The sequence below is a fragment of the Oxyura jamaicensis genome, chromosome 9 (genome assembly GCF_011077185.1).
Source record: "Oxyura jamaicensis isolate SHBP4307 breed ruddy duck chromosome 9, BPBGC_Ojam_1.0, whole genome shotgun sequence".
NCBI lineage: Eukaryota > Metazoa > Chordata > Aves > Anseriformes > Anatidae > Oxyura > Oxyura jamaicensis.
Window position 1 is genome coordinate 13308540 of NC_048901.1, and position 27824 is coordinate 13336363.

General features: G+C 42.8%; 1 protein-coding gene across 6 annotated transcripts in view; it reads left to right on the forward strand.

Annotated features, from left to right (window-relative positions):
* Nucleotides 1-2267: 2267 nt before the first annotated feature.
* ACAP2 (ArfGAP with coiled-coil, ankyrin repeat and PH domains 2) overlaps nucleotides 2268-27824 on the forward strand; it is a 65681-nt gene continuing 40124 nt past the window's right edge. For 5 of the 6 annotated variants that reach the window (XM_035334318.1, XM_035334320.1, XM_035334319.1 and 2 more), the window contains exons 1-6: nucleotides 2268-2455; nucleotides 19510-19567; nucleotides 20999-21118; nucleotides 22422-22475; nucleotides 26799-26857; nucleotides 27356-27539. In XM_035334318.1, the coding sequence (XP_035190209.1) occupies nucleotides 2403-2455; nucleotides 19510-19567; nucleotides 20999-21118; nucleotides 22422-22475; nucleotides 26799-26857; nucleotides 27356-27539 (528 nt within the window). In that variant the 5' untranslated portion in view covers nucleotides 2268-2402. The remainder of the gene's footprint in view (nucleotides 2456-19509; nucleotides 19568-20998; nucleotides 21119-22421; nucleotides 22476-26798; nucleotides 26858-27355; nucleotides 27540-27824) is intronic. The other variant, XM_035334323.1, reaches the window with a different exon arrangement.

Here is a 27824-nt window from a genome sequence, read left to right on the forward strand (position 1 = left end):
TTTCACAAGAAGTTGAACTCCTGGTTTGGTCCAGTGTGATGATGCTACTTTTTTAGTATGGAGATTGGTACTTTTTTTTTTTTTTAATGTATCAATTTCTGTAGAGTATGCAGGGGCAAAGAGTAAGCAATTAGAAGTTTGTGACTCCTTAAGTCTGTTATTGTAGCTTTAAATTTGGCTCTCAAAGTATTTCAGAATTTACACCCTTTATGTATTAGTTTTGAGAGTTCAGATTGCTGTTATGTGCAAAGCTCTTTGCAGACCAACCTGCATTTCAGATGGTCTGCCCTAGCTAAGGCAGAAAGTCCTAATGAGAAAGTAGTGGCACTTGGCAAAGCTGTGTGGCTTTTGGATTGGAGCTTGAGAGGGTCAAGATTTGACCAATGCATGTGGGTAACACAGTTGTGTTATGTGATGCTTTAAAACTGATTACTCTTAATTTGTGATAAAGTATCTACAATTAAAGCAGAAACCATCAGAAAGCTCTTACGTGAGCTAATGTCCTGCCTTCTTCCCCACCACAATTCTTGTGCTCAAGACCTCATTTTTATTTTAGTGCTCGGTGTGAGTTCCTTGTAGCCTACAATGCTTGCAAAGTATTTAATTTAACAAACAAACAAACCCCCCTCCTTTGTTACCTTTCGGTCAAGTCCTTTCCTCTAACAATTTCCAAAATCCTAGATGAACTGGGTTCCTCGAGGAAGGTGGAGTGCACATAGATACATGAAGGTAGTTTTAAATGAATCTCAGAACGTATAGGCCCCTTCATCTTTCAGATCTTAAGCAGTCTGGGTGATCTCCCTTCTTCTGTGCAACCAAGTCCCTGGGTTTCAGTTAGGTGCAGTTTTGATAGGAATTTGTGTTGGTTTTAGTGATGTCTTTTATTAAAGGTTTGTTGTCCTCCTCACTTTCTTCAGTGCTAGCAAAAACTCTTTGTTCTTCGTATGACTCACCTGGACTGCAACCCCGTGTACCTGACGCTTCTAGATGAGAGGCTGGTTCACTTGATTTCTCCCCAGGCTTAACCCTTCATGTATTTTAAAGGCTAAAATAGGTTTATTTGCAGTTACTGCAGATCTTCTTAATAGCTATTTTGGTTTGTTTTTAGGGGAATGTCTGATTTCCTTCTATTTTGGAAATATAGCTCCTTGCTGAGTAGGGACAGAAGGGAGGACATGCCCTTCTTCTTTCATTTGCATTCAGGTTTTAATCTTGTGGTGATACGGTAACAGCTCATTTGTGCAGTAAAGAGTGGTGTACAGAGGAAACAACATGCAGCCCTCACTGAAGTGGCAATGGCAATCCACAGCATCGTAATCGCAGTGTTTCTCACACAGATTGATTGAAGCCCACAAGTTCCAAGTCCCCAAGTGTTTAGGGAAAATATTTCCAGAATGCTTCCAGTAGGAAGATCACTTGAAAATAACAGCCTTAACCCTGTCCTTAAGGGATTTTTTTTGTCCTTGAAGGTTTTTTTGGTGGTTTGTTGTTCTGTTTTTTTTACATTGAGTTGGGCACTTTGCGCCCACCTCTTTTTTCTGCAGCTGTCTCTGGTGTTGAAGTTGTGTATCTCACAGGAATTCGTTGTTTCTGTAACGTGCTTTTTTGTGGTGTGTATTACGAAACCACCTCACAACTGTAACTATTCTGTTTGAAAACAGTGTTAAGTGTCACACAACAAATAAACGTCCTTGTTTTCCGTACTGCCTCTGTAACTTGGGGTCCGGCTCTGCCCGCTCGGCAGGCGGAGGAAGGGAGCCGCGGGCCTGGGGCGGCGCTGAGGGGCCTGTGAGGGGCGGGGCCCGCCTGAGGGGACAAGCCCGGCCCCCCCGGGCTGACCACCATAGGAGTCTCCCGCCGCCGCGACTGACAGGCGGTCCGGCCTATCGCAGCTCGGGGGCGGGCCCCTTCCTTGCCTAAGAGCTCTGCCATTGGTCTTTCGGGTCGCTGGGGCAACGGGGTTGGCCAATGGGTGGGCGGCTTACGGCGGTCTCCCCGTTGGCTTGCCCGGCTGTTACTCTCTTACTGCCCGATGCGGAAGCAATCCATGAGACGCCCGGCGGTTGGCTGCCTCCTGCGAGAGGCACAGTTATTGGCCAGCCTCCCTCTTACACCCTCCCCTCGCTCTTTGCGATTGGTCAAACCTCCCCCCTTTCCCCTTGGCTCGGCCATCACCCCCTCCCTTCCCACACCGCTACGGCCAAGCCCCGCCTACCCTCACACTCCATTGGTCGAGCCTCCCGTTTCCTACCTCCCATTGGCCAGCTGGGCCGTCAGTCGCGGCGGGGCGCGGGAGGAGGGCAGAGGGGCGCTTGGTGCGGCGTCCCCGCAGCAGCCGCCGGGCCCCGCCCGGCCTCGCCCCGTGCCCGGCGTCGGCGGGGCCGCGCGTGCGGGCGGGCAGCATGAGGGTGGCCGTGGACTTCGAGGAGTGCCTCAAGGACTCGCCGCGTTTCAGGTGCCGGGGCTGGGGGCACGGGGCTGGGGGCGGCCCGCGAGGGGACGGGCTGGGGCCCGGCACTGCCCGCCTGCGGGGCTCTGGGCAGGGGAGGGGGCGCCGCTGCCGGGGGAAGGCCCGGAGGAAGGCGCCGGGCACCTCCTGAGGGAACGGCAGCGGGCTCGGGGCTGCCGGAGCCGTCTGGTGGCGGCGGGGTCCCGGGCTGCCTTCATTAGCCGTGAAGCTGTGCGATTAAACGCAGATCTCTTCGGTTGTGGATATGCTGAGTGTAGGAGGCGTCTCGGAAGGCCAGGAGCGGGGACGCATCTCAGTCTGTGTGCACTGTGCTGCTCTCCAAGTTGTGCTGAATCCCCACCGTATCGCCCTCTTCCTCCCCTGATCCTCTTCCCTCAAGGAGAGAAGCTGCAGGAAGCACCGTGTCAGGGTCTGCTAACGCGTTGTGGTGTCTCTGGCAGCCTCTGATGCTGCTCCCACTGAGGAAATGCAGAAAGCCTCCTGGTGAAGTCTCTTGAAGCCACCAAAGTGTTCTTTCAGTCTTCAAGTGCTAGGAAGTGGTTAAAGTCGTGAAGCAAAGATCCTGCCCTGCTTCTGGTTTTAAAAACCCAAAAAGCAAAACAACACCCACTTGATAGCTTTCATTAGTCATTAGTGTTTACTTCTGTAACCCTGTCCATTTGGACGCGTTCATGCGATTTCCCTAATCCTAACACTTGGAAGCCTCCTCGATGGGGCTGGCTGCAGTGGTTTTACCAAGGGTCAATACACACAGTGAGGCAGAGCAAGGCTTTTATGGGTCTGAGCACTGCTGAAGGGAGCAGCGCCCTTGTGCTGTATCCTTTGGCTCGCAGCAAGGCAGAGCCACAGCTACCTCCTGACCTTGCTGAACAGGTGGGTGTAGTCGCGGGCCTTCCCATCAGTATACCTGTTGGAGCGGTTAAATAAACCTGTCAGGAGGCACACACTGCATGGAAGTGTCATAGTTTACTTACACTGTGCTTACAGCCACAGAGAGGACAGGGAGGAAGTAGATGAATCAGAGTTTCTGAGTCACCAAATCCCTTTTTTCACAAGGAACAACTTAAATCTTTCAAAACACTGTTATGTACAGCTTCAGAGACGTGGCTTTCCTGCTCGTCTGCCTGTCACGAAGGTCACGTCAATCACTTTTTGGTCTTGATGTGAAATCGGGAATACAGGCTGAATCCAAGAAGGGGTTGTTAGTTGACGTACAAAGCGTATGAAGGTAGCACGGGTCGTTGCTGCTGAATTGCTGATACAATGATAGGTAATGGCCACAGAGGTTCCATCAGACACGCAGTGGGTTATTTCATAGTAAGGCATGTTTTGTCCCAGCAGATAAAGAAATGGTTGGATTAGAAAACCTGAAGGAAGGGTGGCCTTCTTGCGTCTCTGCGCTTGTAAACTTAGGTCAGATCAGATCAGCTCACGTCTGGAAACCTGAGGTTTAGGAGCTTATTTCTGAAAGGGCAATAGAACCGGCTGTGAATTTGAGCACAGTTTTGTAAACTTGCAATCATGTTTTGCTGCGTGTGTTTTTTTCCCTAATTGCACTCTTCCTTTGAAGCTTTGAAAATAATCTCTCAGCAGTCATGTGCTTCGTGACTCCCGTTCTTGAAGCGTGGACAAACCGACGAGCTAGCGAGGAAGTGCGTTCGCAGATCTCCTGCGGTGTGTTGCTGTCATCCCTCGAATGAAGAAGTTGCTTAGGGAGGGGCCTTAGAGCAGTCCCTGGGTAGCAAAAACGGAGTTGTGCTGACAAGTTCTTTTGGTATAATCAGGAATTCCTGGAGTGTCTTTTAATATCCAGATAGCGTTGTGAAATAATACTTTATCCTTATCTTTAAGCAATGAGAATTTCAGTTTCAGAGGTTATTGGAACAGGCTTTCTTTTTTTTTTTTTCTTCCTGTAACTAAAGAATCATTTATCTTAATAGATGAACTATGAGCTGTAGCAGCCCCTTTGATCACTTTAAACCTAAATTGTTAGGAAGGGCAAGTATGTTTAAGTGATGTGAAAACATATCTGCTGTGACAATGATCTTGATTAAATAACAGAGCAAAATTTTGTTGCTTGTGATGTGAGCAATTAATTGTAAGAACTCTCTAGGGAAAAAAAAAAAAAAAGACAAGAACAGAACCAAGCTTTAGCCTGTTGCAATCTTTAAAATTCATCAGTAAAAGTTGGTGTTCTTGAGATCGCGTATTTGTCCTTATCTGCCACTGTTGCTGGATTTTTTTTTTGCGTTCAGAGAGAGTTCATTTCCTGAGACCCCAGCTGCAGAGCAGATGATGGGTGAGAGAGGAAAGCATATAAGTGCAGCTGCAAGTTGCCATATAATGGGCAGTTTGAGTAGAATTGGTGGCTGTAGCATGCCCTCTTCAAGGGCCCTGTGTGAGGAGTCCTCTGTGTAGATGTAACTGCAGCACTGCGTGGCGCGGGGGGCCTGCAGCACGAGGGCGGCTGCCTTGTCGCTGCTGTTCCCTGATACACGAGTGCTTTTGCCTTTGTTTTGTCTGGCTTGGGCTGGGGTGTTAGAGCAAGTTGTGGCTGTTGTAATGCTTGTTTGCTGGTCTTTCATTTTGGAGAAGAACTTTATGGACAGTCTATTAAATGGGGATTTTTCCAAACCCAGCTCAAGCTTTTAGGAACAATTACGGACCTCAGGTGGTTCAACTCTGGGGCAGGGTGCAGTCTGCGAGGTGGTCAGGTGGGTGAAGGATTTACTGGCTTGCACCCACTGTTATATTTAAGTATGCATCTACAAAAGCAATAAGCAGTCCTTCACGTCAGCTGTAGCAAATCTGTGAGCATTTAAATATTCTGCAGAAACAGAAAGGGGAAATGGGATGCAGACCTCATGGCAGGAGCGTCAGCATGCTCCGCAACCTCGGGGCTGCCCGGGCCAGGGGGTCCTGCTGGGACGGGCCTCACTGTGAGCAGAGCGTGGGGTGGGGAAGTGCTGGAGAGAGCTGCCTGCTCCCACTGTTAAAATAAATAAAGGCTGGCTTTTACCTTCTGTCAGCGTTTGTTGCAATTTATTTGCTTTTCAGAAGGATTGAATCCCTTTGCGTGCACGTAGAACAGGAAGAATAGGACATGTGGATTAGAACATCTCTTTCCTTCTCTAGCGTGAAGGACATGATTAACTTGAATCTGTTTTTGGTATGTCTTATGTCGGTAAGTGTGCCATGTTGGAATAAGCTCTCTTAAAATCCCTACTGAGGCTTATTTTTATGCAAATCTGTTCCTTGAACTGTTGTTTTTAGGTAACTGTGTTGATCTAATGGAAGTAATCTAATATCTAGTTCTTTGTAGTTGTGTTGATCTGATGGAAGAACTGATATAAGCTCTTTTTGGTATGGATTCATACTGATCAAAAGACAATAGCTTGAAAGAACTCATCTCTAAATTCGGTAGCATTGAATTGTGCGCTAATCACTGAACGCCTTCATTGAGGGCCTGGTTTGCTGCGTGTCCTATGTCAGAAGGCTTACCGAGAACGGGGGTCTGGGTGGGTCACTGATGCCGCTTTGGGTTTTGTACATTTCTGATTTTCTCTCTAGTTCAGTGCTGTGAAACCCAAGTTCAGCCGATAGGCATGTCTTCCGCAGCTAACAGGCAGAGTTCAGTCAGGTAAGGCAGGGACGTGGCTGCTTTACCCTGTCTGGAATGGCTCTCGCTGAGCTGTCAGAGAGCCCAGCACACGTGCCTAACCTGGCAGCATCGGTCTGCTTGGTACTTTTGGAGGACAACGCAGACACGGGAATGTGGGCAATGCTCTTGGACCTCACAAACGGTGCCACTGTGCTCTGGCCGTGATGTGACACTCTTGGCCCATGGCTTCGTGGCATTGGCGGCACGGTGACGTTACAGTGAACTCACTGAGGCTGCTCGCAAGGGTCAGTTCGGTCATGGCCAAGGCGTTAGGAGGTGCGTGGCTGAGGAGGTTGGCTCCTTCTTCCTCAGACTCACGTAGCTCGTCCAGGAGGGATACCTTAGGTCTGGGCTTTCTGCCCTTGGAGTTCAGGAGTGGAAAGTGAGTTTGTAACTTACTTGGCAAGGCAGCGCAGAAAATAGCGCTGAAGAAGCAAGTAAGGTACAGTACGTGAACATAGAAGGCTGCCCAACTTTGTAAGTTTGCAGTTACCTATTTTACACGTCTGCTGTTGTGTTAAGGTTATCATTTGCAGTGTCTGGCTGCAGAACAGCCCGTATCCGAGCTGAAGGCTGGTGGCTTGCAGGACACTGGTGAGTTACACGTGTGCATCTTGGTCCCTGCCGCTAGGAGTTGGTTGGAGGCACTTAAGCAGTGCTTCCACATTTCTGATTCTTCGCTTTTCTGGAGATGACAGCAGATGTGCTCTTCTACTCAGCCTCTAGTCAACAGTGTATTTATTTCTCAAGTCTGACTGCATCTTTCAAACATATATAAAGTAAATAACTTATCTAAAGAAAGACTTATTGGAGGATAGGATCTGGTGTTAGAGCATTTCTTCTAGGGCAGTCCTGCTGGAGTAGAGAGTTTTCATCAAACATACTTCTCAAATGCATTTCATCCAAATCTCTCAGTAAATTTGCAGAGGTTTTAAAAGATGTCATAAGAAGTTGTTGCAATCCTTCCTAATAGAGACTAGGGAAAAATGTGTCGAAATCAGATTGTCTTGATTAGGTTAGTACACTTAAAGTGTGCTTTTTTTTTTTTTTTTTTTTTTTTAAAAAAAAAGTGGTTGTTTTGTATTACAAATGTTAGTTTTCTAGTGGTAATTCCAATTCTTTTTTTTTTTTTTCCCTTGCATTGTAATTAATGTTAAGGTTTTCCCATGTGTTTTTATTTAACTGGAGCCCAAATTGCCGATAAGAACTTGAAATGTTCACTTCCTTAGTTTGGGTCTAAGTTTTTTATCTGGGAATGTTTTTTTTGAAAAGGGAAAAAAAAAAGAGCCAAGAAGGGAGCTCGCAGGAGAAGTGGTAGCAATGCTCGAGGTGCAGCGCTGGTGCTGGGCTGGTGGCGCAGCAGGGTCAACTGCCGAAGAACTGACGTTAATTAGGCCTATGCAACTGGCCTTTAATGAGTACTTGCCAAATTAGAGGGAATGCTTATCTATGTGTGAGTAACGTAACTGTAATTATCAGAGCTCTTACAGTCATTCAGGTTTTAATATAGGAGAGGGTAGATTCTTTACCCAGAGTGTCTCATTTGCATTGCCCAAACACATCTCATGTAATTTAATTAAGAACTGAAGTTATGGAAATGATAGCTTGATATTTTTCGAGGAGGACTGGAGGGGAATATCAGTGTTAAAATCTCTGGGGAGCAGGGTTAAATATAACCTTCATTAGGAAGGTGGCAACTAGAAAATGGAACTAGAATCCTGTCTGTCTTGGGCTGGGTGAGCTTTGGATAGCTTTGTTCTTTCCTATGATTCTGTTAAAATGTTGGCCACTGAATAGCCAACATGCCAGCTGAGCTGTTAGCAGTGTCCTGGGATTGATAGATTTTAGTTGATCACACTTAGCTTCTTAACAATCCTCATACTCAAGTGTATTATAGTCAGTATTTCTCCTGTCCGTACTACGTGCAGAGAACAGTAAGACTGAAGTTATCAGTAACTTTTTCCTCCGGTGAATCATTCTGAAGTCTTAAAAGCAAACCGTATCCTGATAACCTGCTTTGGGTGAAAAGGGAGACGAAAATATCCAGCTTTCACTGCCTACAGAAAAACTGCTGAAGTTACAGAGCCAAGAGTAACCCCTTGGCTTGGGTCCTGCTGCAGACCTTGCTGGTTACATCAATTAGTTCAGCGTCTCGGGGGGATGCAATTGCAGAAGCGTCACGAGGAAGTGCAAAAATAAAAAAAGTGGTTACTTAATATAATAGCTTATATTGCCTTACATTTGCATGGGCAGGAAGTAGAATAAACTCTAACTTTTTTTTAAAAAAAAATGGTTTTAGCTTGTGTGTTTGTAATTCAATTTAAAAGCACGTACGGAAGTTGAAACTTTTGTAAATGCCTAAGTGATCTCTGAGCAAATAGCGTGCTGTTTGCTGCAGAGGTAGAGGTCCCCAGGACTTCAGGTAATATGGGTGGCTTTTGTTTTGGTGGTGAAGCAAGTAACAGCAAACATAGCTGTCTGCAGTGGGAGAGCTTTTTGAGGAAATAAAGGTTAGCATGTGGTCTGTGACACTTGTAATATCTCTAGGACTTTTCCATACCTATCTGTGACAGTATCAATCCTTTGTTGTTGTTGCTGCTCTTCTGTGTGACTAAAAGGTGAGATCAGGAACGCGACAAATAGTACATACTGTCACTGTCGTAAACTGCACAACTGTAAGCAGTACAGCAAAGCAGATTAAAACGTTGCCTTGCCTTAGGATCTCTTCAGGAGGAGTCCCTGCACATTCAGTGGAGTAGTTTCTCTGAATATTGTAAATAGCCAGACCTCAGACCCAGATCAGTTGTTTTCTTCTGATGCACTGCAGATTACTCTTCTACATGGGCAAAAGTTCTCTTCTATGGGACGATGTCCTGTGTGCGTTTCCAAATTGTCAAGACAAAATAAGAATTGCTGCAAAACAGTCTCAGAGTGTTCTATGAGAGGCTTTGAACAGAGAAAATGCCTGTCAGATAGGTGGTGGGCTAACCTGCTAACGTGGCATGAGTTTTTCTGTGAGCCAGGCTTCCTGCATGAGGTTCGAATGTCTGGATGCTACAGTTTACAAGCATGGTGCAGCTGAATAATCTTCAGAGTTGTTGTCATTCCTGTTGTTGTCAATAGTAATGATGGTTTTAAATAGTTGTACGTGGTTTTGCACAGGATGTATAGTCTAGCAGTCCTTAGAGCATATGAGCAGAGCACTTGACTTTTCCATGAACGTACAATGTGCAGTCGGTAAGTCGCTAAAAGAGATCCTCCACCAACAATTTGGTATGCATAAACACAAAGCAGAGCTAGTGATCGGTTTGCATGATGTGATTTTGAAGTTTCTAAACCTCCAAAATTTATTTGTGTTTTAAGCTGGATGTAATACAAAGAGAAACCGGAGAAGCCATATGCAGCGAAATGTATTCCATCTGTCAAAATTAAAAAAGGCTCTGTTCAAGAGGAGTCCAGATTTCCATCTCTCCGAGTGCCAGATGTTGATTTAAGTGGGAACACATGGGTATCAAACACACTAAGCGTTTCTGTGCTTTTTAAGTATCCTAATTTTCAATTGCTAGTGATGTTGTATCTATTTTAAAAAGACTTGTGTAGCACTGTAGATCATGGGGAGGATTCTGGTGCCGCACTGTTTGGAAAGGTGCTTTGTGGGCTGAGGTTGGAGTCCATTGTCTCACTTGGGATGGCAGAAAGGGGGTTTTGTTTCTACCCGATTTCTGGGCTGTCTCCTGGCAGTGTGTTATCCCTCCTGTCTGACAGGGGAGGTAGGGAATGTGAGCAGGGAGCTGGGGTTTGGGTTTCTGCCCGATGGCTTCCCCCCGGTCAGGTGCTGGGGCTGTCGTGCCCCACTCCTGGCTGCAGCAGGGCTGCCTGCTGGGCTCCCTCTGCCCGGCCTCATCCCCCTGGGCTCCCCCGTCACCAGGGTCCTCTTCAGTGAGCGGCAGTGGGAGGCTGAGGACTGTGTGCTAGGGCGTGTGTCTGCTCTGGGTTTTTGTGAAGAGTATGGGCTGGCAGCAGGCAGGCTGCCTTGTGCTGGAGTCTTCTGGTGAGCTTTAAGGCGAGGCATGTGTTGAGTATTGCAGTATTGTTGGGTTTGTTGGTAATATGATATGCTTTAAGTTTACGACTGCCTAACTAACGGGGTGGGGGAAGAAGAAAAAATAGGGAATTGTTGGTGGAGCCGTGCTGGGCCTTGTGGTCTGTGCTGGGACTAGCACAAGAAGAGTCACTGGAGCTCCCAGGGGGAATGTTGAAGGTGTTAAAGACTTGCTGAGCTCACCAGGGAAGGCCAGCAGGATCGCGTCGTTCCTAAATTGGTAGCATCCGTGTACGTTTGAGATCCTATCTTTACAGAGAATTCAGTAATTACTGAAATAGGCCCCTTTTTAATTTCCTCAAAGAGGAAAAGTAGATTTCATCTCATCTGCTGGGTAGTCATTGCTGTTTCTACGGGAGCCCATATTCCTATGCTCCTGCGGTTCTCCATGAAGAGCAATAGCTGTATCCTGAGCGGCCCTTGGCTTGATTTAGCCCCCCATGGCAGGATAAGGCGAGCTGCGCCCTGGGACTGGTGTGGTCTGTGCTGTTGTTTGCAGGAGATTGAGGTGAGTAACCCAGGTGTAGATACCCTTATTTGATCAGGCAAGGCACAAGGCACACTGCAAGAAGAGAACAGAAGTGCTGGCCTTGGTGGTTGGGGTTGTTACTGGGACAGAAACTTCTTAAGGTGGCTGACAAATCTCTGTGGTGCCACTGAGGGTGCAAATTACAGCTGAAGCCTCTAATGTGTAGTTAATGAAGGCTGTGTAAGCTGCTGTTGGGCTGAGAAGCAGCGTGCCTGCAGTTAGCTTTGGTAGGTGAATGAAAGCCCAGTGTCTCTAACATCTCCTGACGGCTGAAAGTTGTGGGAGAAAAGGTAACTAAATGTACCCAGAGTATTTTCAAACCTTCCCTGGGGCTGGGGGTATGCCTTATGCGTTTTGCAGTTTCTGTTTTTATAATTTTCCACAGTTACTTTTTGAATCGATTGCCCATTATCACTTGAGGGGGATGGAAAGGAAATGAGACTGGCTTTTCCACATGTGAAAACAGTAAATTTGAGGAAAACACCAATGTGTTATTTATCTGTATTCTACTCCTAAGGCTTATGCTCTGTGATCTGAGATTGGGTTCATTTGCCTTCTTCAGTGCAAATGCAGAGGTGGAAAGGGCAAACAAAGATAGTTCCCACTTGCTGCAAAGTAACAACAGAACTAAAACTTGGCTGTAAAATACAGCTAATGTAGCTGTGTGAGATGTAGGCATGTGTGCACATAACAGCTAAACGAAAGCTCTTAGTTCAGAACTTGTGTATCGCAACCTAGCTGCAGCCTCCCATCTACCTGTTAAATTGGGTGTTGTGATGTTGTGGAAACATTGCAAAAATACATATCATGGAAGTGGACAAAAAGTTAATACTTCCTGGCAACTGTCTTCATGAAGCTGCAACTTTCCTCTGGTTTCAGTAAAGAAGATCCACCTGGTATAAGTAGAAATCAGAAGAGGCAATGCTCCTTACCTCTTCTAATGCACTGTAAGCTCTTGTAGAGGCATTGGCCTCTTAGGGGGGTTTGAGCATGCCGGTACTTTTCTGTCTGTAACAGGTATAAGCTAGCAACTAAGGCAACTGCAAACAGAAAGGGACAGAAATTGCCTTATTCTTCTGAAATTCAAGATAAGACAAGATTCATAGGGAGATTATAGGATATCTCTGTAAATAATGGTTTTTGTTTAACTATGGAGTCCTCTGATCTCCAGTTGCTTCTGCTTTATAGAAGTTGTGTACAGATGTTTAAATCTTGCTGTTAGCAATTCTGCGCATACTGATACTGAGAAACACCGAGGGGATCTGGTGATATTTACTCCTCTTTTTCAAGCACTGTTATCCTACTGTTACATTAGCTCTGCATGGGGGACATAGGGGATATCTTCCAGGAGGGATTCATTTTTGGGTTATCCCTTTGATTGTTATTACTTGTAGTTTTAAGGAGTTGTGTCAGCTTTTCTTCTAGCATCTGACTTGGAACTCCAGATTGTGAGTAGAATTGCCAGCAGTCAGGGCATAGTGTTTAGATCATGAGATGTCCCGTCCTTCGCAGTGGGTTGCTTGATGGTTATGTGTATGGTTCCTCTTCCTTACCTTACTACATATTTGAGTTTTCAGATGTTGAAGTCCCTTGTTCCTTCTGCTGCTTCCGTGTGAGCTCTGGGCCGTATGCTGAGATGTGAAAGCTGAGAGCAGCCCTGTGATGTTTGCCAGCCTTCAGCAACAAGAAGCTGAACACAGCACCCTCAGTTTCTGCCACATTTTTATTGTTGCTTTAGCTTCTTGATGCTCCGGTCCTGCTTCCTTAACTGATAGTAAGGCCCCCTAGAAGGCTTTTGACTCCTTGATGTTAGAATTACTGGCCAGAGTCATTCAGGACAGGTACTGTGATGTGTTGCGCTCTTATCAGCTCTCTGTCTGTGAAGCTTGCGTGGTTGCTGCTGACACGGTGTCCCCGTCTTGTTAGCAGCTGTCCATAGTGAGTAAAGAATTTAAGTTGAAAGATTAAGGAAATACCAAATATTAGGATCTTTGTGGAACAAAAACATTTGTGATTTCCTACTTAGGCTTACAAGCAGGCTTGCTTGAGTTTGGGAGAAAAACTTTAGGCATAGCTACTGGGAAAACTGTTGGAAACTTCCGGCAATTTACTGTGCAAGTATGTGGAGAGGGAAAAGCTTGAACTTGGGGCCAGCAGGTAGTACAGACGTCCTTAAGGCTGTTTGATAAGGTAAATGCTGCTGCACTGCTGGGAGTTCAGTGGTAATCAGTTTGACTTTCAGCCGTGTACGGGGTGCAACAGAACTTTCCTTTTTGGAGTTGACTTCATCATGTTGGTTATCTCTTGAGCCATGTGTAATCTTGCAGTAAAGAATAAATCAAGAGAAGCATGCATTGTAAAGGGATTTGTCTGCTTTCGTTGCTTGTTGAATGGAAGACCACGTGAATTACTGAGGATCAACTAAGCTTTCTAGATGAAGATGATGTTAAAGACCGGTACCTACAAGCAGACTTTCAGTTTAATGATTAAATGAATTCAAAGGATAAATACCCTTTTCTCATTTCTCTCTTTTGTTTTAACAAGACAAGTCTGAGCTGGAAGGAATAGAAGAATAGTTCTAATACCGAGGACTTAGTTCTTTTTTTTTTTTTTCTTTTTTTTTTTGGCTGGGGAGACTCAAAATATATCTGTTGCTTGCTATGAACCTGAGAATTTGGTTTATTGATTTGTCTTTTCCAAAAAAAAATAATCTTCAGAATCCTTTGGGTACCCTCCTTGAATCCAAAGGAATGATAGGAAATCAATTTCTATATTTCAATCCACCAAGCTCAGAAAATTCATAGGATTTCAGAGTGAGGGTGGAGTGGATGTCATACTTCTGTTCCAAGCCTGTTCAGGTTGTGAAGCTTTTCTGAGCTATTGATAAAATGCTTTGTGGTAATGACCGAAGAATTAATAATGTAAAGTGTATCCGTATGACTGAGGAAGTTCATCTCGGCATGTCTTGGAGCATTCATCATCTGTTCCTCAGCGTGGAGGGGCTCTGTGCCAGCAGGGAAAAATCCCTGTGGTGCCAAACCAGCGCTTCAATGGGCTCTGTGACAGGCTGCAACAGCATTCTTGATTCAGAGCATATTAATGGTTATGAGACACGGTGTAAGTCATGAAACGCTTCTTGTACTTGTGTATCCTTGCTGTTATCCACAATTATTGGGCCCTGCTGGTCAGTGTGTGACTTCTGACTCTCTATGCATCACGTTTCTTTTTTAATCAGTGGCTTTCTGATACTATTTTACATGTACCAAATGTATTCCTTGTGAGCATGCTGGTTAAAATAACTTAGGATATCCTTTTTATATCTAATTATAGATGAAAGAAATCAAATTAAATACGCAGTGGGTGGAGGGGGCAGTTGCCAGGCTGGAGGGTATGTCTGCCATTCAGAGGGACAAGGTAGAAGACAGAACTGGTTGAAACCTCATGAATTTCAATCAAGACATGCAAAGACTGAGCGGAGGACCAGCCACACAGAGCCGTACTGGCAGGCGAGCACCTCAGCATCCTGGTGAACAGAAACAGACCGTCTGTCGGCAGTGAGCCTTTGTGGTGGTGAAAACCTGCGGAGCACTGGGCTGTGCTGGCAAGTCGAGAGAAGAGAGAATTGCTCCTCTACTTGGTAGTCACGAGACTAAGTCAGGAGTACTGTGACCAATTTTGGGCCCTGACAGTACAGGAAGGATATTGCAAAAATGAAACGCGCAGCCTACGGCAGCTGTACTGGATTGCGTGGTGTGAAAGGAGGGGATGAGAGCTGTGTTCTTCTGCAGGCTGAGAAGGCTCCTGGAGGAGCTCATCGTTGTCCTCAGTTACCCAGCGGGAGGTTATGGGGCTTAGGTGATAGATCTAGGTGTGGGGTTTTATTTTTAGGTGCACATTGGAAAGAAATTACAGTTGTAGCAGTGCAGGTGATGTGCACTGGAGGTTAAGCATGGGAATGAGTTGCCCAGAAAGCCTGGGTTACTTCCATCGTCCGTTCTCATCAAAGTGGAGAGCACCAGGCCTACTGGTTATAGAGCAATTACAGCTTGTGGTGGGTGGAACAGCTGCGTCCAGTATCTCCCTTCTAGGTGTCTTTTGCCATAGCTGTGTGTTACAGACCCTTGTAACTGAGATGTGTGTTGGCCCTCTTTGTTTGTTTGTTTTGAAGAGGGAACTTTTCAACTTGTCTGTAGGGTGTTTTGGAATTCTCTTGCTTTGAAGTATCTGTTATTGTAAAACAGTGACTTACTCCAATTTCCTTCAGTCATTAAGAATACAGAATGCAGTCACCACTAGGAGTGGTTCATAAACACCTCCACTGCTGATTTAGTTCTGGTAAGCGGGACTGGGAGTCGTCATCTCCATGACCTTTTCATCTGAATCTTGGTGGACACTGCAGAGCTGGCAGTACAGGTTAAACCCAAGTCTGGTAGGATATAAAGCTGTAACATGAGGGCTTGGGAATTCTGATAGTTTGATTTTTACACTGTTCTGTCCAGAACAGTGGGATACACAGATAGCTTGCAGCTAATCTCCAATAATGTCTGTATTGGGTTTATATTTAAAAGCTAACATGACGGGTTGCTTTTACTTATCCAGTTATGAACCAGCTTTGTCCAGCTTGGGCCCTTTCTGTTGGTGAGCTGTATATCTGTATACATTTTTGCAACTGTTTCTCAATTTTCCTAATGTCCTTAACGTTTAAAGTGAAATGCATTTGAAGAGGACAAAAGGGAGTTAATCACAGGTCCATTTACTTGTTAGTTCGTGTTCAATGTTCTTTGTCTGTCCAAGGCTGTATTGTTCTGCTTTGGCAGTGGGACATGCTAAAGCTGCTTTATTTACTCTTCTGACATACAGCTGGTCTCAGGCAACTATACCCCAGTAAATAATAATTTATTTATTTATTTATTTATTTTAAGTGGAGTAATCCTTGAAAGTGTTCTCAAATACTTTGATTTAGGTATTGATAACTTGTGGCTAGTATTACATGTCTATTTTATACTACTAAACTGTGGTGAATGTTAGTCGAAAGGGTATGTCATCTGCAATGCTATCAGGCATTAAGGGGAAATTCCATAGAGCAAATGTGCCGGTAGGAGATCTGTGTCTTTCCAAGGTTTGAAGACAACATTTTATCAGTAATGTTGTCGAAATTGTAAAGGTGAGAATCTGCTGTTCTCACTTTACAGACCCAAATGCATGAAGGTTTTCAGAACCCAGTCTGAATAGCACTTGATTTTGTGTAATAGTTTCTGCTCTTCTGAAAGCGCACTGAGGGTGTGAATCTCAAGATTTAGGCTTTCAGGTTTCCTTAATGAAAATGGAAGCAAAACAAAAACTATGGGAAAATACTAATAGGTTATTCTCTTTATTAACTTGATACTGGGGTATATTAATTCTAGAACAAGTAATTCGTCGTCCACTGCACCTTTGACTTCTCCAATTCGTTGCCTTTGTTCAGCATCTAATTTGTGGCGAGTACTGATTCCAGCCTCCTTGCTCCCAGGAATGCAGTATAAAAAAGCGAGATAGAACAGGTGGATGAGATGAGTGAGTGGAAGACACGAGGCTGGAGGCCAAGTTTGAAGAACAGCCATCTTAAAAGCATTGGCCACTGTCCCCTCCTACACTGTAGGCCTAAATGGGGTAATGCAGGCCAAGCAGGCACTTGTCTGTGACCACAGGCTGCTTGGCCTCGTGGTCAGCACTGTGTAGTGGTCGAATCTTGACCAAGATGTTTGCATAGCATCTGTCTGGCTGTGTTTTGGGAGGGGGAGAATGGAGGAGAGGATGTCAGCGGCTGGGAGAAACACGTTCCTGAGAGTCCTCATTGCGGAGCATGGAGAAAATGAGAGAAGGCTCGCTTACAGAAGTTGTCCTCCACCCCTCGGCAGCTGTTCTGGCTTCGTGCTTTGTTATGCACTGTTTGAACATCTCGGGAAGGCACAGATGTTTGACTTTGATTCATGTACTGAGGCAGATTGGAAGGGTTGAATCCTTACTCCTGATGCCAGAGCCCTTTGGCTGAGGTTACCCTGACGCAAACCCCAGTCCCAGCTCCCGCTCCGCAAAGGAGCAACGTTCCTGGGACATGTCACATTTGGCACTCAGTCCTCAGTGCTGTTTTATGACCACTTCCTGTGTTTAGAGCTGGAGATTTTGTCTTGGCCGCGGGCATGGGTTTTACTCAATCGTGACAATTTTCCATGAACTTTAGTTCCTGAGACAGATGTTCTAGAAAAATGTACCTCTGTATCCTGTGGCTTCATGAAGTATTAAGAAAATAATAACAACATGAACATAGCACAGCTCAGGTCAGCTGTTCTTAATGTGTTCCCTAACCCAGTATCAAGTAATTTCTCTGCGTAGATGGGTGCTGTCATGTTAATAGGCTATCAGGTTTGTGTGTCCGCTCGCTGATGGCCAGAGGGCACCTGACCCATCGCCCGTACGCTCACAAGCTAGCGTTGGTTAGATACTGTGTGTGTGAAGGGAACTTTTCCACCTATTCAGATGTGACAGAAGCAGTCCAAGCTGCTGTTTTGGTGCAGAGAAATAGGGACTGGGATGGGTTTGGTGGTATGCAGTGTGGGGCCTGGTGGTGGCAGCTGGGCCTGTGGGCCTGCGGCCAGCCGAGCGGAGGGGCTGCGTGCTCCCTTTGCCCGTCCTGTCTGTCTCTGTTTTGCTTCATGTTTCTTTTTTGACCTGCCCTCTCTTTTTCAGTCTTCTGAGGTCCTGTCGTGGCTTTTATTTCAGTTTAGCTTATTCTCCCTTACAGTTTCCGCCCCCTGGTGAGTACAACCGTGATTATTGAGCAGATGTGTTGCCTTCACGCTGCCCGCTCCAGCTGCCTTTATCTCCCCTCTTAATCTTAAATCTCTCGCAACCTTTTTAGCTCATTAAGTTCTGTAGAGCTAGGACTCTTTGCTAGTTAAATACACACAAAAAAATCTCTTATCTGATCTTCCTGAAATTCAGTAAACAAACTACTTAATCATGCTTTTCTTTTAATGCCAAAGAAACAAACAAAATTGTTTGCACTGTGATTATAAGCAAACTAATACAATATAGCAGTCTAAATATTGAGATGTTTATCCTTTCCTTCCTTTGCACCCCCCGGTTCTTTCAGAAACAAGATTTAAATCTATAGACTTCAATGAAAGTTAATCATTTATGGAAGAAAAAGAAGAAAGTAAGAGAAATTGACTTTGCCTGAAATCCTGTGGTGTGAAGTCAGAGAACAGGCAGAAGCCAAAATGTAGCTGTATGGGAATGTGCTTAGATATAAAACCCAGGATGTAGCTGTGGGAATGCCTTTAGATACAGGACTGGAATGTAACTATGTATTGGTGAAACGTACAAAAAGCTGGGAATGTCATGCCTTGTGTTTCAGCACTGCAGGCAACTGGCAGTGTTTGTCAGAGCTGTTCTTGTAAAAACTGCTTTTGCTGCGTTTGGGGCCTGATCCAAGGTTTCTTATTTTTTTTTCATTCTTGGCTTGAACTCATGTGAACTAGAATGGAATTAGCAAGAGACAGTAAAGCTGTGGTTCTGTGTACTCTCTCCTCAGTGGTAAAGCTGGCTCAAGAAATTCCTGCTCCAAATTGTAGTTCCCCATTGGTCTCGCTTTTTCCAGGAAGAGGGTGGTGTGGTTTTTTTGCTGGGACCGAAACGTGAAATATTTGATCTGATTTTTCCAAAAGCATTGCAGAAAACTTCATATTAATTCTTATTTCCCCTGAGGCAGACAGCTGTTGGTGAATAGTGTGGCTCCGTGAGCAGTTAGGCTGGAGGAGTTGAAAGAATGAGGCGCCCCATGATGGGAGCAAGGGACAGGAATACAGCTCTTCTGCCTACCTTTTTGTAACGGGAAATCACAGCCTCAGTGTATAGGTTTTTGTAGTGTAGCATTTGTTGCTAGAAATGGGTACATTCAAATTCTCAAGGTTTCATTGCCTGATGAAACTTACGTTCATGAACTCTCTGAACAAAGTACCTTCCTTTCTCAGTGTCCTGATTTATTTTTTATTTCTTCCAGGTAGCAATAAGCAGGGAAGGGGGCATCAAAGGAAACACCAGCCCTCTAGCCAAAAGAGTTATTCTAAAGAATGTTTTATGAAGGCAACTTTTACTGGCATGTGAAATTTGACTGACCCAAAAGATGGAACCAGTCTAGACTAGAGGCAAATGATTTAACTAAGGGTGTATCTTGAGCTTTATTGCAAGTCACTTGACTCATGGCAAATGCTGTATTTTTTGATAGTTTTACTGTGAGACAGTTTATTCAATAACCATAGTTTAGCAGAAAGAGCAAGGAGTGGGCTGACTCTCTGAGCCAGGAGTGTCAGCAAAAAAAAATTAGTTTTACTCACTCTTAATTTCTTGCTTTGGTTATTGCCTCCAGACAAATAAGTTACTGTCTGTACAGTGATAGAGGAAACATTTAAATGTGGCAGTCATAAAGGCATAATACTATTTTATCTCAAATCCTTATTACTAAGCCGTCTGGTTTATCTGTTTTTACCCCCTCTTTTTTTTTTTTTTTTTACTGTCAATTTTTCTGCAGTTTTTGTAGTTACTTTAATTGTGTGCTGATTTTAAATCTGTGCTGATTTAAATAGCTGCAATTTAGGTGAAGCTGCAATGGCAATAAATGAGTTAAATGAATGTGTCCCTGCCCCTTCCTCTGAGTCCCAGAGTATTCTTGTATGAAGTTTTACAGGGAAACATTTTTATCCATGCAGGGCAGCTCTAGAAGAAGTAGAAGGAGATGTGACAGAACTGGAACTGAAACTTGACAAGGTAAGCTTTTTAAATCAACAAAGTCTGCTTTGGAAAAAATCTAACAAGGTATGTGTTTGGGTTGGTGTAACTCAAGTTCACACCTGGGAGGTGGCTGTTGGAGAGGGGATGGACCTGGTCAACCCAGAGACCGCAGCGTGAGCTAGCGTGGCCGTGGCCACATCTGGATAGTCTTTGTTGTAGAAACCCAAGTCAATGCTTTGTCTCTGGTAGTCTGTAGGCACAGTTACAGTGTGATGGGGGTGTATGTATGTAAACATATAAACATCCTTCAGTCTGGAGGACTTGACTACTATAAATTTTTATCCTGGTTTTTGTCATGCTTTGTGCATCTATATAAAATAGATGTTATGTGTAGCATCTTTTCAGGGCATTGCAATTCATTTGTCACTTTCTCTAACCAGTAGTATTTGGAGGGTTTTATACTCAGTGTTTTGTGTGTGACTTGTTTGTTTTACGTCTCCAGAAACTCTCCTTTCCTGTCTCTGTATTTTGTGTTAAATACCTAAAATTATTTGCTGCTTGTGTTATGATGTGGCAGACAGAAGTCACTTGTTGACCTCCTTCGCTGTGTTTTGAATGTGGACCTTTGCTTTGGCAGCTGTGAGGTTGGCTGCACAGAGGCAAAGTCAGTGTCAAGTGTAATTTCAAGTGGAAAGACATTTTCCTTATTTTTTGTAATAAGTAGTGTAACCATTTTCTCTTTCTAAAAATTTTATTCAAAGGCCTGAATGTGAATGTTGGTGATGCTGATGGCTAAGATACGTTGTTACTGTAGGAGTGATTAATCTGTTTTGTGAGGCTGAATATGTAAGCATTTAAAGGATATGAACATCTGTCTTCGAACTCTGTTTCCCACTGGGCTAAAAGGGTCATTTGGGGGCATAAGGGGAAGAATTCTCAAATTCCTTAAAGGGCCTTGACCCTCACTGCTGAACTTCTTGCAGAAGGCCAGTGCCAAAATGCCATTTTATCATGTAAAATCCATTTAATCTTTACTCTGAGACAGTGTGCTAGTACTCCTCAAAGTAAAAACACCTCAAACCCCTTTGCTCTTCTGTACTCCTGAGCTGGTACACAAGCTAAGTATTTAAGCAGTGTAATTGTACTATGAAGTAAGTGATCTAATATAATACTTTAATCTAAAGCCAGGCTTCTTGCTTGTGAGCTGAAATAACCATGGCCCAAGGGTAATGATTTGTCTAGGCTTGGATGGCAACTTCTTTAGTTTGGTTAGTCATATTATACTATTATACTCAGCTGTGTTGTCCTACAGTTGTGATTTCTGGGCTATACTATCTGTTTTTCCCTCCCCTCTGGAAGAAAGGACACTAAGCCGTAAACCAAAAGTGAAGAAAATTACATTGGTATTTAAAAATCAAAGAAAAACATAAACCCAAACCTTTTACCATGTCACTTTTTTCTTTTTAGCTGGTAAAGCTTTGCATTGCAATGATTGATACTGGGAAAGCATTCTGCACAGCCAACAAGCAGTTCATGAATGGAATTCGAGACCTTGCACAATATTCCTGTAAAGATGCGTTGGTTGAGGTAAGTTCTTGAGGTTAAAGTGGAAGTAGAAAAGCATGACTTTAAAAGGGTAAAATAAAACATTTGGCAAGAGAAGCAGTTGACTATTACTTGTCTTGTTGCTCGTTTTTATTTGGAATATGCCTTAAGAGTGAGCTTTTTTGACTGGTGCCCTGCATGTGTCTGTGTTTCATTTTGGTTTTAACCTGAGATGATGAGAGTTTTCCAAACCCGAGAAAATCTCTTTGGATAGGAATAGCCATTTTGGGAAGAGTAGAGAAAGACAGTTTGCAGTGGTGCACAGGTCTGCTTTGCTAAATAAAGCCATTTCTCTGCAACTAAATTGCTTGAGTTGATCGCTTGGGTTCTGGATCCAGCTCTCTCTAATACACAGAAATTTAGATTTTTAAATGTAGAGTCAGCTTTGAAGTTGTAACCTCATATTGACATCTCATTAAGCTAATTTGGAACACTTAATATTTCCTGTGTTAGTTTGAAATGAAGTTGTGTAATATATAGGTGTAATTATGTGCAGATCTCTGTATATCATGCATGTTTAATGCATGTTAGGTAACAGAACATCAGTCACATGTATGTGTCTTCACACTGGTTGAATACGTAATGCCTGTGAACTTCACTATAGCCCTTGTGTGACTGAGACTGTTGTTGTCTGGAAGTGTACTTGGTCGTAACTCGATGACCAAGTGATGACAAAATTCCTAAAACTCAGCCTGGTTTTACTTATAATCAGATACTAAATTATTTGATTCCAACTAGGTTTTCTTACACTTACTGTCAGATAAGCAGTTAGCCAAATATATTAGGGATCATTATTTTGTAATTGGTTTTAATTGGGACATTATTTCTACAGGTTCATGTTGATGTTGCTAAACATACTAGCTGTGAAGCAGCAGTTCCTACAATAAATGAGTGTTCTGATGATTATGACGTATTAACCGGGTTTGGGGAGTTAGTGTTAAATATTAATAAATATATAGTACATTAATATTAAATATTGTAAATTTATGTTTTAAAACATGCAGCCTTCCCATAGCTTTAGTCAACTTAATTTGTATTTTCCTGCTTTCCTTCAGTTTGTTCCCCTTTCTATTATAGGTAGGTAGCAGTAACATTTTTTGTTGTTGGTAATAGATTTACTTGATGATATTCCCATGTTCTCTTAGCATAATGGTTTTAGTTGGAATAATCATGATAAGGAAAATTGATTCTTAAGTTTCTTACCGATCACTGTAAACATTGTTTTTGTGCTGTGTATTTAGTAGGACTCAACTTTAACAACTTGTTTTTTTTTACTTATTTACAGACTAGCTTGACAAAGTTCTCTGATACATTACAGGAAATGATCAATTATCACAATGTAAGTAGTTTAGATGGAACATGACCCTGATCTATTAAGTCTAGTCCTATTTAATAATAGGATAATAAGTTTTTCTTGTTGATAGTATTTGAAAAGTCACTGTTCAAGAGTTATTAAATATTTCTCATTTGCTACTTGTGTTTTATTTGAAATGCATGCAAAATATTTATAAATATTAAAATCTCTGCAAATTTTTATCTTTTTTTTTTGTTTGAAATTTGTAAGCTTTGCAAAAGTCCATTGCTGTGCTTGCTGTAGGACAGACAGTTCTTGGTTCATTTTAATCAAACTGATGGGCAGAAGTGACAATCTCTTTGCTTATTTCTTCACTGGAATTACCTTTTCTGTGTTTTCTACCTTTTTTCATTCTCTGTAATGCACAAAACAAAGCATCTCTGACTTTGTGTAGTTTTCTATTTGGGATATATGAGCAAGTTAAAGTGTAAAGAAAGAAGAAAACACTGGATTAAAGCCTAATAGTGACTTGTTGTGTATCAGACTTCATCAGAAACCTCAGTTTTGCCTGGATTGAAAACTGATTTTTTTTTTTTCCTTCTCTGACAAGAGTTCAGTTTTGCATTATGAAAGCCAAAGGCGTGCGTTCTTTCTTCTGTTTCTTCTGTTTTCTTCTCCCCTTGGCGCCTTCTGCTTTTCTTTCCTTTTCCAGAAAATTGCTGGAGAGCAACTCAGTCATCTCCAAAGTGCTGAAGATGTGCAGGGCACTTAAAAATTTGGGAGTGTGGTTTTTGGTGTTTTTTTTTTTTTTTTTTTTTTTTTTTAAATTCTCCCCCCCTAAAAGCTTAAAAAATTATGGGGGGGGGGGGGAGGGGGGAAGCACAGCCTTATGGTTTAGATTGATGCTAACAAAATTGTTTGGACAGCATTTTCTAAACTGCATGCTTAGAAGGAAGGAAAACGAAGGGAAGTGGATTAATATTGTTGAATTGGATATCTACACCTCTTAATGAAATATAATGAAAATAGTGGAGAGGGAAGTGAGTGGACAGTGATACTATGGAGAAGAGTGAGTGCAAAGGTTCAAAGCAGCAGTAATGGGGTCACTTGTGTGTCAGCAGTTTCAGAGCAGGTGAGTCCAGTTGGCTGTCACTTACTCTTCATGGTACTTCTTGCCGCTGGTTACCCTCTTAACCATGTCTTTGCTGTATGTATGCTCCTTCTGACACACCTTACCTAGGTCCTACGTTCTTACTGTTATTCTTGTTCTGCATGATTGTGGCTTTGGCAAAGATTTTGTGTATCCCAGCTCTTCCTCTGGGGCAGTTTGAGTGCAGATAGCAAAGAACGAGCCATATTAAAAGAAAACTTTGCAAAGTAGCGTTCTTCTTGTGTTCTGTCCTGCTCCTTCCCTCTGCTTTCTTGCTGTGCTCAAGCATTTTGAGTAGAACAGTGGCTCCTGTCAACAGGCATGAGCATAAGGAGTGAGGCACGGTATAGGATTCTGAAGTTGGGCTTTGTCAGATTTACGCTGTGGCCCAGCTTAGCTTTTTGTGAATCTACTTAGTTCAGCAGGACTTAATAGCTCAGTGTCAGTTCAGCTGCTGACCACGTTGACAGGAGAGCCCCCATGAGTGGGGGAAAGCTAGAGGAAGAAAGGAGGAGAAGCAGGCACCCTGCAGGAAAAGGAGGGAAGGGGGAGGAGATGGTCCCAGTGGGATGTGGATTACTGTCTCTTTTCTTGTATGTGGCTTAGCTATGGAAAAGGCTAAGGACCAGACTGATGTGACATCTGCACTGATGTGGTGGGGGGACAGGTGGCTTTTGCAGCCGGTGGCACATAGCAGCTTTCTCAGACTTGTTTTGTAGCATGTGAAAGGTAATGTGCTGGAAGGTGTAAAGGTAGTCGGATCATGGGCTGGGAAGTTTGTTCTGTTCATTTGGGAAAATTGTGTATGTATTTTTCTGCCTAATGTGCCCTCCCCCCTGTTACTGTAAGTAGAATTGTAAGGCTCATGCTTCTGGGAGTCCAGTAATCAGTGGAGTTGCCATCTGGTTATATTCTTTCTGTATTGATCTTGATTGGTGCACTCCTCAGGCACTGGCAAGCTTAAATGTCAGCAGTGGGAGTAGTCCCAGTATGACTTCCAGCTTGTCAAGAAGTACTTCATCTATTCTAGTTATCTGTTTTTTATCTGATTTTTTTTTTCTCCACAAAGTCCAAGTACAACCAGGATCTTCAGAATGCTCCTTGTATTACTGTTAGATATAGGATAGTTCAGGTTGGAAGGGGCCTCAGGAGATGTCTGGTCCAACTGCCGGCCTCAAGCAAGGTCGCCTCTGAGGTTGGAGCAGCTTGTTTAGTGTTTTATTCTGTTTGGTCTCAAGCTTTCAAGAATGGAGACTGGATAGAGGGTATGGTACCGCTGTTAGTGGATGACTTAAACTCAGTTGTATTTTCTTTCCTTCAACTTTTTCTAGAAAGAAAAAAAAAAGCCTGGCAAGGGTTTTGCTGTCAGTTCTTGGTGTTACATGTTGTTGTTGTTGTTGTTGTTGTTTTTTTCTCGCAGATTTTGTGAGTAGGGTGACAAAGACTGAGAACATGTTTCAAGAAAACACTATTGGACCTAAAACTTTGAGTTCTTGACTTATCTGTCAATGTTATTATTTAATGCTTAAATCTCTATCTTTTGGAAGACATCGTTCAGTTGGAACAGCTGCTGCTTCCTTGTATTCTTTTACCTCTTCATTTTTTTTCTCATGATCTTTTTTTTTTTAATTTCTATAATGCAGCATGGGAGGTATAGAAGAGTGGGAAATGAGGGCATCATTTCAGGTCAGCACAATGATTAATAGGAAAAGGATTTGTCCTGTAGCCATTGATCTGTTCCATTCTGTCCTGAAATGTGAAAGAGAGATATAAAGCTGAAGGAATGTGCATTTTCATTTGTTTACCAGGATCTCTGGGGATGCAAGAGAAAATAATTTGTCGAACATGCAGGCGTGCTTTGGCCTTGGAAACTTAAAAAATTTATCAAACTTTACAATTTGAATAAGGTGATTTATTCCCTTCCTGTTCCCTCAGCCCCCCCAAATCTTAGGGAAGTTGCTAAGAAGCATGGCTTAGAACACTTCAAAAAAGGAGCAACTGTGCTTCTTAACAGTTCAGCTGTGGGTGTTTTTCATTTACAAATTTATTATCTGAAGATGTTATTAATTATTTGTGTATTTTTACAATTTTAGTATCATCTTCGGTTTTGAAGGGTTTTAGGTTTTGGTGTTAGAGATTGATTGGTTTAATAATAGTTCTTTTCTACTTCTCCATGATAACCGTATGTATTTGTGCAAAAACTGTGCCTCAGATTGCTTTGGTTTTGACCTATGAAGAAAAAAACAAATCTTCCTGACACTTAAGTATTTAAATCAATTTCCTGATCTAGGGTTTAACCTTAAGATCTGTCCAGATCTCACCATCGAGCATGCAGTTCAGCATAGCTCATGAATAAGACTGCCAGTCATCTTTAAAAAACAAGAACTGGATTTGAATTACAATGTGGGTCAAAGTTGAGTTGCATTAGTGAAGCTGTGCAAGTAGTTTGCCGTGCCATTGGTGCTGCACTTGAACTTGAGTCCAGGTGCCAACAGAACAGGTGACTTCACAGAAGGTGAAGTACGCTCTGCTCTGAGATATCTTGCTAGATTTTTTGCCGTTGCTTTGGTGAATGTGGTTTCACTCTACTACTTTGATTTTGCACTGTGCATCAACATCTCTGCACTGTGCCAACAGTGTGTTGCTGCAAATGGGCATGCAGCAATGCCAGTTTTGGCACACTTAACTCAAACCCATCTTTTTCCAAAGGTATCGTGAAAGATTTTTTCACTTCACTTACTGTAGTGTTGGAGGAGTGGTGCCCCATCTCTTAAAATTGAGGTGCCTCTGAGAATTTAGGATTTAATTATTTTTTGATGTAACATCAAGGTAATTTGTGCCATGGGTAACTCAATTTTCAACTTCATGCCTTCCTGTATAAACACCTGTGTGAGCTGGCGCAATACTATCAGCCCTGTTTTATTGCTACGCTACTATTTCCATTTTTCTTTTTTGCTACACAATGAAGTTCTGCAAAGGTTTTCAAAGCAAGTTGTTTTTAACCCTAGACATGACATATAATGTGAAAAAGTATTCAGTTTGACACACAGAATAAATTTAAAAAGCTATTGTTAGGTTGAGAGCTCTCAATAAAGTGAGGAAAGCTATGGCTTAGAAAGGGCTATAGAAAGGATTCTTAAGTACTGTCTGCGTATCTAAAATGAAAACTTATGAGTGTGCCAAAATTTCTGAACTACATGTTAATACTTTTCTTTCAGATCCTGTTTGACCAAACCCAAAGATCAATTAAAGCACAGCTTCAGACTTTTGTTAAAGAGTAAGTTAACTTGCACTTGTAATTGGGAAAATCGTATATAAAATTGAGTTTAAAAGCATCTGACTTCAGAGACTTGGTGAAACGCTTTTTCTGAAAGCCATCGGCCGTAGGTTGAGAAATGCATATTAAAGTTGGCAAAAATCACTCAAAGTCAGAGCCTTTAAATCCAGCTGCAGAAATGTTGAAATCGAAACAGTTTCAATTACTAATCTTAAATTATGTGCTGTTGTCCAGCCTTAGAAGAAAAGTTATTACTAAAGCTTTTCCCAGGGAGCATGACATGCATTTAAATTTCACTTTTTCCGTTCCCCAGAAGAGGAGGACAGGAAGGCTGCCATCGTACTTTGTATGATTTCTGTTTGTTATGAGCATTTGTTAAAGAACATGAAAACAAAAAAATCAGCTCTAACAGTCACAACATGGTCTGTTTAGTGTTTCTTTTAAACAATTACTTTGTCCTTTGGAATTTATTTGCCATCTATCTTTCATTTCCTTTAGAGATATTAAGAAATTCAAAGATGCAAAGAAACAGTTTGAAAAAGTTAGTGAAGAAAAAGAGAATGCTCTGGTAAAAAATGCTCAAGTTCAAAGAAATAAACAACATGAAGTAGAGGAAGCCACCAATATTTTGACTGCAACACGGAAATGTTTTCGGCACATAGCTCTGGATTATGTTCTTCAGGTAAGAGCAGCAATAATGTTCTCTTCAAATTTAGCAATACTTACCCAAATGCATTTTGTAAGTTGGCTATGCTGTAGTTCCTTAAGTATTTAAAGTAATAATAATAAATAAAACAATAATAAACTGTAGCCTAGCAAACACAGATTGAGTGGATAATTCTGATCTAGAATGTTGTCTATTTCTACAATTTCAGTTGTTTGCTTTTAGTTTTATTTAACAAATCCAACTTTATCTGGAATCTAGGAGTTTGTTGTACCACAGGTGAAGTCAAGAACGTTACTGTTT